The 17737-nt window shown below is 43.5% G+C and overlaps 1 protein-coding gene across 2 annotated transcripts; it reads right to left on the reverse strand.

Moving 5' to 3' along the window:
• Window positions 1–4723: 4723 nt before the first annotated feature.
• ZNF35 (zinc finger protein 35) lies at window positions 4724–13691 on the reverse strand. Of its 2 annotated transcripts, none has more exons than XM_055414472.2 (4): window positions 13597–13691; window positions 11308–11621; window positions 9880–10024; window positions 4724–6637 (listed from the first exon to the last, which is right to left on the reverse strand). In XM_055414472.2, the coding sequence occupies exons 2-4, from the start codon at window positions 11497–11499 to the stop codon at window positions 5385–5387; spliced, it is 1590 nt and encodes a 529-aa protein (XP_055270447.2). In that variant the 5' UTR covers window positions 11500–11621; window positions 13597–13691; the 3' UTR covers window positions 4724–5384. The 2 variants fall into 2 exon arrangements, with proteins under 2 accessions (XP_055270447.2, XP_055270448.2); XM_055414473.2 differs by having other exon boundaries at window positions 11308–11624; window positions 13597–13689.
• Window positions 13692–17737: the final 4046 nt, after the last annotated feature.

Genomic DNA, 17737 nt, shown 5'->3' on the forward strand with positions numbered 1-17737 from the left:
ACTGAGGATGTGTTAAAAGCAACCAGCACAAGGGGAGAAGAAAGACAACTAGAAACTTCAATAAAAACAAAATGCTGCCCCAAAAAGGAAAGAGAATCACAATAAATTACTTACATCTGCAGTGAACATGTATACAGTCATAACAACATTCATGCTGTTTATTTCAACTTTCAGAACAAATCAATAAAGCATAAAAGACTATGGTTACAGAACAGAATTTAAGAATTGTCAGACTTGACACTTTCAGAGGCAGAGAGGTGGACAAAGGGAGGAGATGGAACATCCCACATTCTACCAAATGGAGAATTAGACATAGTTTATAGTTAATACAATAAAACTAAGTTTGTGATTATAATAAATATTTTTCCTGATTATAAAATTTTTGTTCCTTATAAAAAATATGAAAATTACTTTAAAAATTTTTAATCACCTATAATTCCATTATCCCGTCGACCTGGGTTTGAGCCCAAGCTCTGGAATTCACCATTTGTATGGCTCGAAAAAAGTCACTTAAACATTTATAACTTTTTAATATTTCCTTCATGTATTTTATCTATATACTTTTAAAGAGTAAACAGTGTATGTAACAAACAACATTTTATGAGAACTGCACTATATACACAATTTTGAATCCAGATGCTTTTCACTTTAAAGCCCAAAGTAAAACTCTGGATACAAGTATCAAGCACTTCTACACTTGTAAATATACTTCTTGGCCATGGGGAGGTCAGAGGTTTCCCAGAGATGGGCCTGAGCGAAATGTTAAAAGAAACCAAATAATAGGCAAAGCAGAAGGGGGCTGTGGGGCGTGGTGATGAGAGATCACAGGCACAAGAGCAAGCTGCCTCCAGGTCGCAGTAAACGTGCATGAGAAACAAAACCAATAGGCTGGAAAGAGATGATGAAGAGCTTGGTAAATAAATCATGTTAAAGGATCCAGTGGATGAGAGATGAAAAGGGGGAAATGCAGGCCTTGCTTGGTTTGGTACCCCAGGACCTAGCACCATGTCTGCCACAAAGAAAGTGTATAACTATTTTTGTCATCAATGCCTGATACACTGGAAGCCAGAAATGGCTCCTGGGTCTCTGGTCTGGGTGCTGGATGATGCCACCATTTGCTGAGGGGGACGGGGGGGAATCCAGGAGGAGCAAGATTGAAAAGGTTATGTGTCTGGGCAACATCCCTAGAGATTCCGTAGTCTGATGTTGATTTTGAAAAATGTCACTGGGAATTCTCTGGCAGTCTAGTGGTTAGGATTCAGCACTTTCACTGCAGGGGCTGGTGTTCAATCCCTGGTCAGGGAACTAAGACCCCACAAGTCACACACAGCCAAAAAAATAAAGTCACCATTCTGTAGCAGGTGTGGGTGATTACATAGTACATCCCCAGGTTTGACTTGAGACCCCAAAGGATCCTTGGATTGGCCTCAGGGAGTTTATATGCCTCCACAAATGAACACAAAACTAAGTGTGCAATCTGAGTTTCTCCTGAAGAGGATCCACAACCTCCACCAGATTCTCAAATGGACCATGACCCCAGAAAGGTTAGGCACACAGGTGGGGAAGTGACAGAAGTGGGAGGTCAGCCACCTAGAGGAGAGAGGCGACCCACAGCATGGTGGAAGGGCTAGCTTCCTGAGCCTGGAGGATTCACAGCCAATTGTGTTTGAGAGGGGGGTGTGTATGCTTATGTGCATGTATGCTGATGAGGAATCTCTCCCCCAGGCCCCCAAAGCACCCGTACATAATTCACTTTTGCATCCCTTTGCTCCATGTAACATATATCTGTTGGTCTCACTTAAGGGTAAAAACAGACTTCTGCATTCTACCCTTAATGCTCATCATTAGGCCTAGCTCTCTGTCTGAGAGCTGAAAGAATGATAGTTCTCAGCAACTTAAGAAAATGGGGCTTCAGAGTTCCCATCTACTTCTGTCAAGACCAGCCTAGGAAGAAGGGAGATGAAGAAACTGCCCTGGCAGTGCAGTGGTTAAGACTGTGAGCTTCCACTGCAGGGAGGATTCGATTCTTGGTGGGGGATCTAAGTTTGCATTAAAAAAAAAAAAAAAAAAAGAGCGATGACTCCAAGGAAAAGGACAACCTAAGCCACGTTTGATAACAAAGGGTAGTCTTTGATAACAAAGAAACCCTACTGGAAAAAGTAGGCGGTAACTTATTTTGAGGGTTGGAATTGAATTGGGAGGGAAAGTTATGAGGTGGGGAAGGATCTGATCTAATTAGCAACCTACTAGGCTCACATGATTTGTATAGGATCAGGGGTCCTGAACCTGGGTACGATTTGTGGAAACCCAGATTTGGAGATGAAATACAAACAAAAATGTAAAAAGTCACTTTGTAGAATGGAACAGAAAAGCATGTTATATAGAACTTGTTTTGCTCATATAAATAAACTGTTTGGTATATTCACTTGAAACACAAAGTCAGGTCAGAGTCTCAGCAGCCAGGGGTCGTTAGAGGCACAGAAGCCGATGCAGTTAGTGTCCTTTTCTGCTGAAGCAGAGCACCGCCTTATACTGGAGTTCCCCTCCACCTCTGATCACACGCATCTGTGACCTGCAGGTTTTACTTGCCTACAGTGGTTCACTCCCTTCCAAAGTTTTAAAAGATACTGAGGCCTAAAACAGAAAAAATTTCAAGTGTCTCAGATAATTCTAACATGCAAACGAGATTAAAAAACCACTGCTGTAAAACACTGGGTCAGTGATTCCCAAACCTAGCTTTACATGATAATCATCTGGATAGCTCTTCTGAACTCCCTGTGAATGGAGGAGATCACAATCAGCCATGACTCAGTGTTCAGTTAGTTACAAGGATAAAAACACAACGTGAGGCTCTGTTTAACCATCTTAATGGTCACAAATCTTGGCTCTCTTTCAGGAAAGCACACTTTTGGCCTCTTAGTGTGTTAGTGTCACCGATTTACCCTGAATCTTCAGACTTGCTCACCCTCTCTGAGCCTCCTGATCACTCAGGGAGGAAGATACCTAACTTGTTCCTAATCTCAGCAGAGACATGTGGTGTTATTTTTGAGTCTTCCCACTTCCAGACTGGGAACAGAAAGAGTCACTATCAGGGTCTATGAGGGCATGAGCACTTTTGGTTCTTACTTGTGACTTGCATTGATTTTTTGTGTCTATATGATTCAGAGTGAAACTCGGAAGAGAAGTCATGCATACTTTGATGAAAGACTGTGGTTAAAGGGGAAAACAAGTTAAGAAGTTAATAACCTCTTTGTGTATGCCTTTTGTATGGCAAAGTACTCTGTAAACTATAAAACGCTGTGTAACTAATATTTCCATTCCATTCCATTCCGTCGCTCAGTCGTGTCCGACTCTATGCGGCCCCGTGGACCGTAGCCTACCAGGCTTCTCCATCCACGGGATTCTCCAGGCAAGAATACTGGAGTGGGTTACCGGTTCCATCTCCAGGGGATCTTCCCGACCCAGGGATCGAACCCGGGTCTCCCACATTGGAGGCAGACGCTTTAACCTCTGAGCCACCAGGGAAGCCCAACTAATATTTAGTCCTGTAGAAATGAGACAATAAATGCATGGACTTATGCACAAGAGCTGCCCCCAAGTGCTTTCACCAGGTATAGCATTTACAATAAATGCTTGCATGCTGAGAGTAGGATGACCCAGAAATCAAGAGAAGAGACTTAAGCCCTATCTTAAATTTGTTGTTTGCTGGTCACTCTAAGGCACACCCCCAAATCTGTCAGCTCTGCTTCTTCACCTAAAAATGAGACTATCTACCCCTTTCTCAGACTCTCCCACAGATTCAGGTGGGGTTACATGTGTAAGACATAGAATGAACATGGCAGAACAAAGGGAACCTGGATTTAGGACCTGGGTCTGAACACAAGCTTGTTACTTAGTCTTGGCTAAATGAACTCTCTCAGGTAAAGGGAACAAACAGCTCTTTCAGTGTAACAGGGATTAAGGTAATGATCTCTGTGAAAACACAATGTAAGTGCCAGGTATTTTGACTCTACACAAGAAGGTACACAAGGAATCAGGTTCTATATAAATACAAGGCAATATTATTACACGACTCTACCTATTGCATAGTTGTACAAATTGTTTTTCCAGGAATAAAGGCTCAAATGGTAACAAAGGTATCTTACCTTAGCCAGTTTCTTCCTCCTCCTAAAAGTTTTCCTATGCCAATACCTCTGAATTTCTAAAAAAAAACAAATTAAGACCTTAGGAATCCCACTCTGCCCCCTCCCTCTCTGTTCATTTTCCTCTTGGGTCCTCTCAGAATTACAAGGGCTCCATTATTTCTTCTAATGACCAGATCATTCAGAAAGTGACAATGACGCCCAAACTGAGCCCTCTGGCTGGCCTGGGCGGAATGAGAACAGACTAAGTGAGCATGCCTCCAGCTTTATCCTGTGACTCCTCTATCTGGGATGGGGTCTGTTAGCAGCGTCTCACTCAAATGGAATGCTGTGGTAACCAGGGTTGTTATTAGAAGACTTGTTAACCTTCTCAAAGGAACACAGCCCAGCAGTGTCAGTGGCTCTGCTGTGCAGTCTCCATCTGTCCTCAAGTGACTGCCATGCAGGCTGGGAAACGATCAGAAGAGACTATTAGCAGTCTCCAGAGCTTTATCATTCCAATTGTCACGAGGTACAAACCATGAGGGAAACAACTAGTTCCTACTTCCATCCATTTAAGGAGTGGCAGACAGTTTTTAATAAAAAAAAAAAAAAAATTACCCAGGGAATGGAAAACTTATCATGTTCATAGGTGAGAGTTGTTGGTGAATTGTTACCCCAAGTGGTTTCCTTCATGAGTCACTGCTTAAACCCAAAATACTAGAACACAAGGTTCAAAGCTCCTGAATTCCATCAGTCAGACACACCAGTAACCTGCATGTTGCCCAGGAAAATTACCAGAGTTTTCAAAATCAAAATTAAGTGAAGAATCCATTTCCCCAGAAGGATCTTTATCACGGAGCTCTGTATGACCCGTTTCTAAGAAGGACACATCCCACTTCAGACAATATGATCACTTGGGAGTACCATTAGAAACAAAATCCTCGCCTTAAGGCCTTCGTTTTCATTTTCTTTAAACTAGCCTCTGAAATGTCTGCCTTGTGTTTTGTGCTGCACTCCTGAAAACTGTTGCTTTCTTTTTTTTGGCCGCAGAGCATATGAAACTTCCTCGACCAGGGCTCAAACCCGTGCCCCCTGCATTGGAAGCCAAGTCTTACCCACTGGACCATCAGGAAAGTCCAAAACTGTAACTCTGTAGGACAGAGCAGGCTTCATTTTTGCCGAGGAGGAAACAGCCAAGAGGTGTCTATCTGACTTGGGGAGCGGGAGGTTTGATCGGCACCTGGAGGTCTCCCTTGTCCTCTATGTGCTCTCTACGAGGTGGGTTCTGTGGTGGCGCATGAGGTGCGAGTTGGAGATGAAGGCTGCGCCGCACTTGGCACATTCATAGGGCTTCTCCCCTGTGTGGGTTCTCTGGTGCACTGTGAGGCTCGACCTCTGCCGGAAGGACTTGCCACACTCATTGCATGTGTATGGCTTCTCCCCGTTATGGATCCTCTGATGAATAAGGAGGTACGAGCTGCACGTGAAGGCCTTCCCACACTCATTGCATACGTACGGAAGGTCCCCGCTGTGAATTCTCTGGTGCACAATAAGGCAAGAGAGCTGACTGAAGGCCTTCCCACACTCGCTGCAGTCATAAGGTTTCTCCGCAGTGTGAATTCTCTGGTGCACGATGAGGTGTGAAAAACAACTGAAGGCTTTTCCACACTCTTTGCACTCATATGGCTTCTCCCCAGTATGGCTTCGCTGATGCACGATAAGATTGGCGCTCTGGGTGAAGGCTTTGCCACAGTCATTACAGGCGAACGGCTTCTCCCCTGTGTGGATTCTCTGGTGAACAATGAGGTTGGAGCTCCGAGTAAACGTTTTCCCACACTCGTTACATTCATAGCATTTTTCTGTGATGTGGACTTTCTGGTGCCGGGCAAGCTGTGAGCTGTAACTGAAGGCTTTCTCACATTCGTTGCACTTAAAGGTTTTCTCTAAGGAGTGGATTTTTTGATGTACAGTCAGGTTTGAACTCTGGGTGAAGGCTTTCCCACACTTTGAACAAACATAGGGTTTCTGTCCAGTGTGGATTCTCTGATGCACAACAAGGTTTGCACTCTGAATGAAGGCCTTCCCGCACTGGTGACATTCAAAGGGTTTCTCCCCAGTGTGGATTCGCTGATGCACCACGAGGTTTGCGCTCTGGCTAAAGCCTTTCCCACACACGCCGCATGTAAAAGGTTTCTGCCCAGGCTGGCTTTTCTGATTTTTAACAGAGCCAGAACTGAGGGTGTATTGCTCCTCAGATATGGGACACTTCTGGTCTTCCTCTTCTTTGAGATTTTCAGGGAGGTGACAGTCCTTCACTGTCATCTGTCCAAAGTTTTTCTGCTCCCTCTTTATTCTTTGCCTCTTTAACATGTTCCTATTTTCACAGGCTTCTCCTAACTTGGGTCCTTGAGGGTCAATTTTCTGGATTCTTCCTGAAACGATGAAGGGTTTTTCTGCTTCATCACATATTTCAGTTTTTGGAACCAGTAACTGTGGATTTTTGGTTTCAGCACCTGAAACAAACAAACAAAAACAGAAAATGTAAGTTTCAGATTTTTATGACCTAGAAAAAGAATAGGACGGTCAATTCATAAAGATGGGGACGTATTCTGAGTTCTGCTGCGAGGTGCAGGTCATGAGCAACTGCACAGGGGAATTGAGCATCCAGACACTCTACTGGCACAGACCAGGGCAACTCTCCAACCAAGAAGGGAGTGGGTGGCATGGGGATGTTTAAGGCACAGGGCAATACTGGGCAAGGAGGACAGTCCAGTTTGGTTGCTGGCTAAGACCATGGTAATGCAATCATGGTAATAAAACTCCAGCAGAGTCACTCAGGAAGGGCAGTATCAGAGAAAGAGAATGGCTGAGCCCTGGATACAACAAAGCTCCGACTTCGACAACAACAGAAAACCCTGAAAAGCTAATCTTTTTTTGGGTACATCTATTTCTACTGTTCTGATTTTTTTTAAACTCTACTCCATTTTTCTCCCTGTAGTTTAAAACTGCTCTTATATCTTCTTTTCTTCTTTCTTTTCTTACTTTCTCCTTGTTACCTCTTTCCCCTACTACCTCTTCACTCTTTCTTTCTTGGTTTTTTGGCCACATCACATGGCTTTGGGATCTTAGTTCCTTGACCAGTGATCGAACCTGGGCCTTCAGCAGTGGAAGTGGGGAGTTCTAACCACTGGACCACCAGGGAATTCCCACCCCCCCCCCTTTTTTTAAAATATTTTTATTTATTTTTGGCTGTGCTGGGTCTTCGTTCCTGTTTGGGCTTTTCTCTAGTTGTGGCGAGCGGGGGCTGCTCTCCAGCTGTGATGCTCAGGTTTCCTATTGCCATGGCTTTCTTATTTCGGAGCATGGGCTCCAGGGTGCACAGGACCTAGAGCACAAGCTCAATAGTTATAGTGCACATGGTCTTAGTTGCTCCGTGGCATGTGCGATCTTTCCAGATCAGAGATCGAACCTCTGTCTCCTGCACTGGCAGCCACCATGGAAGCCCCGTCTTCTGAATTTTTCCAGATGTACAAAGGAAATAAAAACAAGTTATTCTGAAAAGCTTAAAAATTTGTTTTAACTATATAAACTTTAAGTACTTCCCTGGCAGTCCAGAGGTTAAGACTCTGCACTTCCAATGCAGGGTGCGAGGGTTTGATCCCTGGTCAGGGAACTAAGATCCCACATGTTGTGTGGTATGGCTAAAAATTTTTTTTAATCTTTTTTTTTAATTTTAATGTATAAACCTTCATAAATTCAATATTAATGAGTATACACCAAACTGTAAATAAAACTCTCAGACATTCACATCAAAATTTCCAAAGTACTTCCATGTATACTGTAAAATTTTATTATCAAGATGAAAGTATTTCCCTTCACTTGTATGGGAGCTAAAGAAGTGCAAGGCTGTTCTCACTCACTGCTGTATGTCCAGCACCTGTTACACAGCTGGGCACACAGGAAGCAAGTCCTCAACAAATCTTGTATTTACTGAATGAACAGATCCCAGTTTACAGAACAGAAAATGGAGGTTCAGAAAAAGAATGGACCTGCTCAAGGTCAAAGAGTTCTCAGAGATACGGCAGCAACTACACTGGGGTTCCCCTCTCAATTGCTAGAAGTCAGTGTTCTTGCCATTACCTGTAAGGACACAAATGGCTGGCACAAAGGTGAGTCCTGGCTGTGAAAAGCAGGGAAAGAAAATAGTGGTCTGGTCTTCCCTGATGGTCCAGTGGTTAAGAATCAGTCTTTCAATGCAAAGGACATAAGTTCAGTCCCTGGTTGGGGAACTAAAATCCCACATGCCACAGGGCAATTAAGACTGCACACCACAACTGGAGAGCCCAAATGCTGCAACTAGAGAAGCCCTCGAGGCAACCACTGAGCCCATACTCTGCAACAAAAAAAGCCCCTGCACCACAATGAGAAGCTGGAGTACCAAAACTAGTGAAAGACCACAGCCCACTTGCTACAACAAAGACCCAGCACAGCCAAAACAAGAAAAACAGAAAACAGTGGCCATTCCTACTGGATGGGTGCAGCTATTGGAGTTCAGACCATGAATGTCTGATAAAGCAGGGAAACAGAAAAGAAGTGATATACAGGTGAATGTGCCAGAAGGACTAGAACAGAAAGCAAAAGATGGGAAACAGAAGTTACTGAGAGTTTGGGGAATTAAAGAAGACACAGGAATATGAAAGGTGGCCATCCTAACCTTCCCCACAACACTGGTTTAAGAAAGGACTTGGATTGCAAATGCTTAAGGAACTGGCTAGGGAGGAGAAAGGGTTCAGAATATTCAGGCATAGCCCTGGCCAGGCAGACTCATAGCATGTCAGTGCCAGAGGGGCCTTGGCAGGCATGCAGGGACTGCTTCCACAACACAGGACTTATGGTGACCACACACTTGACCCAGTTACATGTCCCTACTTCACAAGCTTCCACCACTGCTAGCCAGGCATATCCTGAGTCCCAGCCTGGAGAACCAGGTGGTAAGTCAGCCATCATGACTGACTTTGGACATCATCAGGGCTGACACAAGTGCTCAAAATCCTCTAGAAAGTCCACAAAGATCTATGATAACAGAACACCTCAAAAAATCACCACAAAAGGTGACCATTCTTATCTTAGTTAGCTTCTCTTGTAGGCTCACCAAGCTACAACAAACATGAAGCAAACGGAGAGGACATGTGTCTACATGTGTGCATAGATATGAAACTTGCTGAACAATAAATGTGATCAAAAGTTAAATTTGGAGAACTTCCCTGGTCGTTCAGTGGTAAAGAATCTGCCTGCCTAGGAGGAGACACGTTTGATCCCCTGATCTGGGAAGATCCCATTTGCCAAGGACCAACTAAGCCTGTGTGCCACAACTACTGAATCAGTGCTCTAGAGTCCAGGAACCACAACTATTGAAGCCCATGCTCCCTAGAGTCTGTGATCTGCAACAGAGAAGCCACTGCCTTTGCAGCAACGAAGACCCAGCACAGCCAAAAGTAAGTAAATAAGTAAATTTTTTTTTTAAAAAGCTAAATTTGGAGTTTACCTGTGTTTGCCTGGTCTCTTGAAACTGTGTGCAAGCCATTTCTTATGACAAATGCATAGGCACCTTTCAGTATTCCTCTGCCCAGCTCTCCCTGACACCTTCAACATCTCAGTACTGTCTGTTGCTCAGGCTAGGAGACCAGACGGCAGCCTCTGAAAAGATTTCGAGAAACCTCAACAGTCAGATTCTGAATCAGAGGATTGACCTCACCTTGACAGGCCATGTTCCCACGAGTGTCCAGTAGCTCACTCTTGGCCAGAGTCCCTGGTAATGAAGAGCTGCCTGGGGTTGAAGCAGCAGGTGCCTCTTGTGTTGGTTTCAGGACTACAGCCAAGTCCCAGAACACGTTCTGACCCTAGAAACAAGCAGGCACAGGTGGGTTTATGAGGAGACTGTCGGTGGAAGGTGGTATGATCATAACTTTGAGGATGAAAACATAAGCACCTATTGTTGGAGGCCATTAAAAAAAAAAAAAGAAAGAAAGAAAAATACCAACTTAAAAAATAAGGGAAAAGGAAGCCAGAGAGTCTTCCCTGATCCCCAAGATGAGATAGGCAGAGAAGCAAGCCTGCTACCTTTTCCCCTATCACTCTGATTTCATCTCACTGCCCAAACCTAACTTGTCAGTGAGTGCATGACAAGACAAGAAAGCACATGGGGAGATTTTTCAGAGTAGATCTTCCTAAGGCCTAAAGATCAAAGAAGCAAGGTTCTGGTCATATTATTACAGAGAGGCTTTGGGGTACCTCTGCCCTCATAGGGCTAGTCATGGTGAGATGTAGGTTTGAAAACATACAGCTTCACAACTCAGATTGTGGTCTCTGGACAAGCAGAATCACCAACACTGGGGGCGTGTGAAAATTGCAGAGTCTCTGACCAATACCCCAGATCTCCTGAATCAGAATCTGCATTTTGACAAGACCTCATATCCCCTGACCCCAACCCCTGGTGATTCTTAGGCATATTAGTTTGAGAAGTACAAGTAAGAATTATCAAATCATGCCTGGACTCACCAGAAGACCTTTTTTTTTTTTTTAAATACAGAGATCTGGGGCCCACCTCCCCAGAGATTCTGATTTAACTTACATGAGATATGACATAGGTATCATGATTTTATAAAAAGCTCCCCAGGTAATTGCAAACTGTAGCACAGTTTGCGGAGAAGGCAATGGCAAGCCACTCCAGTACTCTTGCCTGGAGAATCCCATGGATGGAGGAGCCTGTTAGGCTGCAGTCCATGGGGTCGCTAAGGGTGAGACACGACTGAGCGACTTCACTTTCACTTTTCACTTTCACACACTGGAGAAGGAAATGGCAACCCACTCCAGTGTTCTTGCCTGGAGAATCCCAGGGACGGGGGAACCTGGTGGGCTTCTGTCTATGGGGTCACACAGAGTCGGACACGACTGAAGTGACTTAGCAGCAGCAGCACAGTTTGAGAAACACTGGTTTATAGAAAGTACTGAATGTCAACATCAATAGAATAGTATGTTTCAATTAAACTGCAAAAGACTAAAGGCCAGAGCCCTCACCAGGAAACAAAACTCTAGGTGTGTAAGTGGAGGGACAGGGTCCCTCCTGAAATCATGTGCAATTTTAAGGACCATCCTCCCTCCTTCCTCCCCGACCACTGCTTACCTTTTCCTCCTGTTCTGACACAGAGAGGCATGTCTGAGGAGCTTCCCCAGGAGCCCAGACTTTGATGTTTTCAGAGTGCACTTGTTGGCTGGATGCCTGGCCCACAAAACCTTCCTCCTCTTCTTCCTCTTTTTTCACTGTCACTGGGCCCCAGTGGGCCAGGGCCACAGCCTCTCTCAATTCTGCAGTCATCGTCTCTGCTCAGCAGAATTCCTATGGCTGGGGGTTGCCCAGCAGAAGTCAAGCCCCATCTAATCTTTTAAGTTTCAAAAGCTTCTTCCTGAGTTTCCTCCCAGGGACATGATGAGTAGTATCTACTGAGAAATCAGAAAACACTGTTAGTAGAGCAGAGGTTTGCCTGGATGCCACTAAGACCACAGGTTACCAGTATCCAGGAAGCAGCCGCTACAGCACAGGGTCTGCTCTATTCCTCAACAGGATGGAAAGAGTTGGACTGTAAATAAGCAATTCATCCCCATAATGATCACATTACAAACACTTTTATGTAATGTTTATTGATTTTCCCTGATTATACAGTTAATATAATTGTAAAAACTTAAAATATACAGAAAATGATTTAAAAAAATTACCCCTAGCTCATCTCCAGAGAGATAATCACTGTATACTGAAGAATTTAAGATACTTATTTTGAGGGAAAACCTCCAACCATACTGACAATTATGACTTGAACTTTTTAATTTAGGGGATGCATATTTTCACAGTTATCACCATGGTTTTTTTTAAGAAGGGTCATTACAATGCAAGTTTTTTGTTTTGTTTTAAGCACCAAGAACAATAGTATGAACAAAAGACTCTTAAGAAAAAGACTGGCAGTCTAGACACCAACTGTGCTTCCTAGGTAGCACTAGTGGTAAAGAACCCGCCTGGCAATGCAGGAGACATAAAAGATGCAGATTCAATCCCTGGGTCAGGAAGATCCCCTGGAGAAGGGCACGACAATCCACTCCAGTATTCTTGCCTGGAGTATCCCATGGACAGAGGAGCCTGGTGGGCTACAGTCCATGAGGTCGTAAAGAGTTGGACATTACTGAAGCAACTTAGCACTAGACACCAACATGTTAGGAGAGGTTATCTCTGGGTGATGTAATCACAGGTGGTTTTAAGGTCCTCTTCCTTTGATTTTTATATTTTTCTATTTCTTTCAACTTTTCTGTGAGACAAAGCAGCACTCTTAAGATGGTATATGTTTCAATGTTAAGTACATACAACGCCACCTCCTTCTGGCATGGCACTCTAAATATTATAATATACAAAATTTAAGTAAAATATTATATATTATATAATACTTATAATAATTTACTAAACCAGCCCCTACTGATTAAGCACTGCTTTAGTAAAAGAACCTTGTTTCCAGTTTATTTTCTTAACATAATTCTTAAGATTCTTTTCATGCAAATAGTTTTTTCTGCTGCTAAATTATTCCTTTAGAATAAAGGGGTTACTAACCAAAGGATTTTATAGGTGACATATATTGTCAAAATGCTTTATAAAAGGACTGAAACAAATCATATCACCATGAACTAACAGTTCCCCAGTATCAGACCCAAGCCAACAGATTTTTTTGTTCTTAATCTGTGAGCAAAATAATCGACCGTAATAGCTGATTATAGAGAAACTGAAATTTTCCTATTTCCCTTTAGACGTCTTATTAGGGGAAAAATGCTAAATTTCATTAAGTTCTCTTTTGCTACTATTGAAGTGATCATATATTTATTCTGCATTAACTTAATGGCAACTTATTCCATACACTGCATCTCTGGAGTAGTGCAATATTTCAGTCCTGCAACAAATCTTAATTCTGGAGAATTCTTCTTTCCGTGACTAGTTGAATTTTATCAGGGAGGAAGGTCCTTATACTCGTTTCAACCGTGTATACACAAGATTGCCTACTTTGGGTGTTGTCATCAGACTGCTGATACTCTAATAGGCCTCCAGCCCTAGACAGCAACAGTCTCCTATCGTGAGCTTCCTTTCAGCGTCCTTTCCCTATTTTTAATCGTAGCAACCCGTCTACTCCATCTCCAGACGCCACACAGCCCAGTTCCTGGGATAAGCCGGGCCCCTGGGGCGGTTGTGCCCACCCCACCCCGGGGCTAGGCCCCCGATAGGTAGGCAACAGCGGGTTTCCGAAGTGGCGAGGAGCGGAGCCGCCCCGGGACAGAGAGACAGTGCTGGGATCCCTGAAGGGAGGACGATGCAGGCATACCCCTGGAATGGACCCTCCTGCGCCCCCGACGTTCGCGCCCAGGCCACGCCACCCCCGCTCACCGTGCGCGGAGCAGAAGCACGGCCGGAGCTCACGAGCTCTGGAGCAGAAGGCGGGTGGCCTGGACACCGGCGCCTACCGGCACGAGAACAATGACCGGACAGGAAGTGCCTGGGGATGGGCTTCCGGCTCCCCAAATCGCCAGGCCAGCCTCTCTAGGAATCTCGGAGGTACTGTCTTCTCGTTGGGTGTCCAATTTTGCGGCCGATCAGGGATGGAAGAACAAGCTTAGAGGAAGAGTGCAGGTGGACTGGCGACCCTAAACCTCAGGGCAAGGGGGATTCCTATACCTGGCAAGAGCACTGAAGTGAGGAGCGCAGCCGGGAGCCTGAAGCTAACAGAGTATCCATCTGTAGAAGGGCCTGATCATTTTGACCCAAATGTTTTATTTTGGAAATATCAAACGTACAGAGAATGGTACAATGAATGCCTGTACTCAACAACTAACACTTCACTCTCTTTGCGCTGGGCTTTCCTGGTGGCTTAGTGGTAAAGAATCTGCCTGCCATTGCAGGGAACAGGATTAGATCCCTGAGTCCAAAATATCCACTGGAGAAGGAAATGGCAATCTGCTCTAGTATTCTTGCCTGGAGAATTCCACGGACAAAGGATCCAGGTGGGCTTCTATAGCCCGTGAAGTCACAAGAGTCAGACATTACTGAGCAACTAAACAACGTTTGCCTTATCTCTCTATACATACTGAAAAACATATTTTAAAGTTGTAATCATCAAAATACTCATTCCAAATACATTCCAAATATGTATCTTAATAAGAATCTCGACACTAACAATACCATCATTACAGGCAGGAAAATTAACAAAATTTCCCTAATATCTATTATCAGTCATTTTCAAATTTCCAACTGTCCTAAAATATAGACTTCATTAATTGTTTTTCCAAGTCAGTTTCACACATTTTATTTGGTATGGCTGTTTAGATTTGCTTTTTAGTATGAATTTATAGATTCACAGGAGTTGCAAAGTAATAATAACCTTCAACTAGTTTCCACCAATGGGTACATCGTACATAATTATAATTTAAGATAAAAATCAGGAAACTGACATTGGTACAATGTGTATGTGTACTTGTCATTTTATCACATGTAGATTTGTGCAACCACCATCACAATTCAGATACACAATGCTTCCAACACCAAGACCTCTCTAAGTGCAACCCCTCCCTCTTCTGCTGCTCTGTCCCTCCATCCCCAACCTCTGGCAACCACTAATCTGGTTTTTCATCCCTATACTTTTGTTAGAGTATTATATAAATGTGACCATACAGTATTCGAACTTGAGATTGGATTTTTTCACTCAGCGCAATTCTCTTGGAATACACTTGAGTCACTGCAGATATCAATAGGTCATTCAATTTTACTGCAGAGTAATAAGTATTCCATGGTATAGATATATTGCAGTTTTTTTTAACCACCTGTTGAAGGACATTTGATGAGTTAATTCAGTTCAGTTCAGTTGCTCAGTCGTGTCCGACTCTCCGCGACCCCATGAATCACAGCATGCCAGGCCTCCCTGTCCATCACCAACTCCCGGAGTTCACTCAAACTCATGTCCACAGAGTCGGTGATGCCATCCAGCCATCTCATTCTCCGTCGTCCCCTTCTCCTCCCGCCCCCAACCTTTCCCACCATCAGAGTCTTTTCCAGTGAGTCAATTCGTCGCATGAGGTGGCCAAAGTATTGCAGTTTCAGCTTTAGCATCAGTCCTTCCAATGAACACCCAGGATTGATCTCCTTTAGAATGGACTGGTTGGATCTCCTTGCAGTATAAGGGACTCTCAAGAGTCTTCTCCAACACCACAGTTCAAAAGCATCGATTCTTCGGCGATCAGCCTTCTTCACAGTCCAACTCTCACATCCATACATGACCACGGGAAAAACCATAGCCTTGACTAGACGGACCTTGGTTGGCAAAGTAATGTCTCTGCTTTTTAATATACTATCAAGGTTGGTCATAACTTTCCTTCCAAGGAGCAAGCGTCTTTTAATTTCATGGCTGCAATCAGCATCTGCAGTGATTTTGGAGCCCCAAAAAATAAAGTCTGACACTGTTTCCACTGTTTCCCCATCTATTTCCCATGAAGTGATGGGACCAGATGCCATGATCTTTGTTTTCTGAATGTTGAGCTTCAAGCCAACCTTTTCACTCTCCTCTTTCACTTTCATCAAGAGGCTTTTGATTTCCTCTTCACTTTCTGCCATAAGGGTAGTGTCATCTGCATATCTGAGGTTATTGATATTTCTCCCAGCAATCTTGATTCCAGCTTGTGCTTCTTCCAGCCCAGCGTTCCTCATGATGTACTCTGCATATAAGTTAAATAAGCAAGGTGACAATATACAACCTTGACGTACACCTTTTCCTATTTGGAACCAGTCTGTTGTTCCATGTACAGTTCTAACTGTTGCTTCCTGACCTGCATACAGGTTTCTCAAGAGGCAGGTCAGGTGGTCTGGGATTCCCATCTCTTTCAGAATGTTCCACAGTTTATTGTGATCCACACAGTCAAAGGCTTTGGCATAGTCAATGAAGCAGAAAGAGATGTTTTTCGGAAACTCTCTTGCTTTCTCCATGATCCAGCGGATGTTGGCAATTTGATCTCTGGTGCCTCTGCCTTTTCTAAAACCTGCTTGAACATCTGGGAGTTCACAGTTTACATACTGCTGAAGCCTGGCTTGGAGAATTTTGAGCATGGCTTTACTAGCATGTGAGATGAGGGCAATTGTGCGGTAGTTTGAGCATTCTTTGGCATTGCCTTTCTTTGGGATTGGAATGAAGACTGACCTCTTCCAGTCCTGTGGCCACTGCTGAGTTTTCCAAATTTGCTGGAATATTGAGTGCAGCACTTTCACAGCATCATCTTTCAAGACTTGAAATAGCTCAACTGGAATTCCATCACCTCCACTAGCTTTGTTAGTAGTGATGCTTTCTAAGGCCCACTTGACTTCACATTCCAAGATGTCTGGCTCTAGGTCAGTGATCACATTATCGTGACTATCTTGGTCGTGAAGATCTTTTTTGTACACCGAAATCAGATTGATTATATTCTTTGCAGCCAAAGATGGAGAAGCTGTATACAGTTAGCGAAAACAAGACCAGGAGCTGACTGTGGCTCAGATCATGAACTCCTTATTGCGAAATTCAGACTTAAATTGAAGAAAGTAGGGAAAACCACTAGACCATTCAGATATGACCTAAATCAAATCCCTTATGATTATACAGTGGAAGTGAGAAATAGATTTAAGGGACTAGATCTGATTGATAGAGTGCCTGATGAACTCTGGACGGAGGTTCGTGACATTGTACAGGAGACAGGGACCAAGACCATCCCCATGGAAAAAAAATGCAGAAGAGCGAAATGGCTGTCTGAGGAGGCCTTACAAATAGCTGTGAAAAGAAGAGAGGCGAAAGGCAAAGGAGAAAAGGAAAGATATAAGCATCTGAATACAGAGTTCCAAAGAATAGCAAGGAGAGATAAGAAAGACTTCCTCAGTGATCAATGCAAAGAAATAGAGGAAAACAACAGAATGGGAAAAACAAGAGACCTCTTCAAGAAAATTAGAGATTCCAAGGGAACATTTCATGCAAAGATGGGCTCGATATAGGACAGAAATGGTATGGACCTAACAGAAGCAGAAGATATTAAGAAGAGGTGGCAGGAATACACAGAAGAACTGTACAAAAAAAAAGATGAGTTATTACAAATTACTAATAAAACTTTTAACAATCACATACAGGCTTTTGTGTGTGTGTCTAACAGGAGTTTTCACTTTTTTGAGATGAATGCTCAGAGTGCAAATACTGGGTCATATGGTAAATGCATGTTTGGTTTTAAAAGAAACTGCCAAATTATTCCCCATGGTGGCTGTACTATTTCTTATTCCTGGCAATGTAATAGATTCAGTTCCTTTGCATCCTTGCCAGCATTTGGTGCTAAAATATTTAAAAGCTCTTCTGATAGCTGTACAGATTTTTATCTTGCAATTCCCTAGTGGCTAATGATGTTGAGTATCTTTTCACTTCCCAGTCTATACTTTTGTAAAATATCTGTTCATGTCCTTTGCCCATATTCTAATTGGATCTATTTATTATTACTGAATTTTGAGAATTATCTATCCTAGATAAAAA

The sequence above is a fragment of the Moschus berezovskii genome, chromosome 24 (assembly GCF_049115385.1).
Source record: "Moschus berezovskii isolate FMDL1 chromosome 24, NW_MosBer_1.0, whole genome shotgun sequence".
In the NCBI taxonomy this organism is placed as follows: domain Eukaryota; kingdom Metazoa; phylum Chordata; class Mammalia; order Artiodactyla; family Moschidae; genus Moschus; species Moschus berezovskii.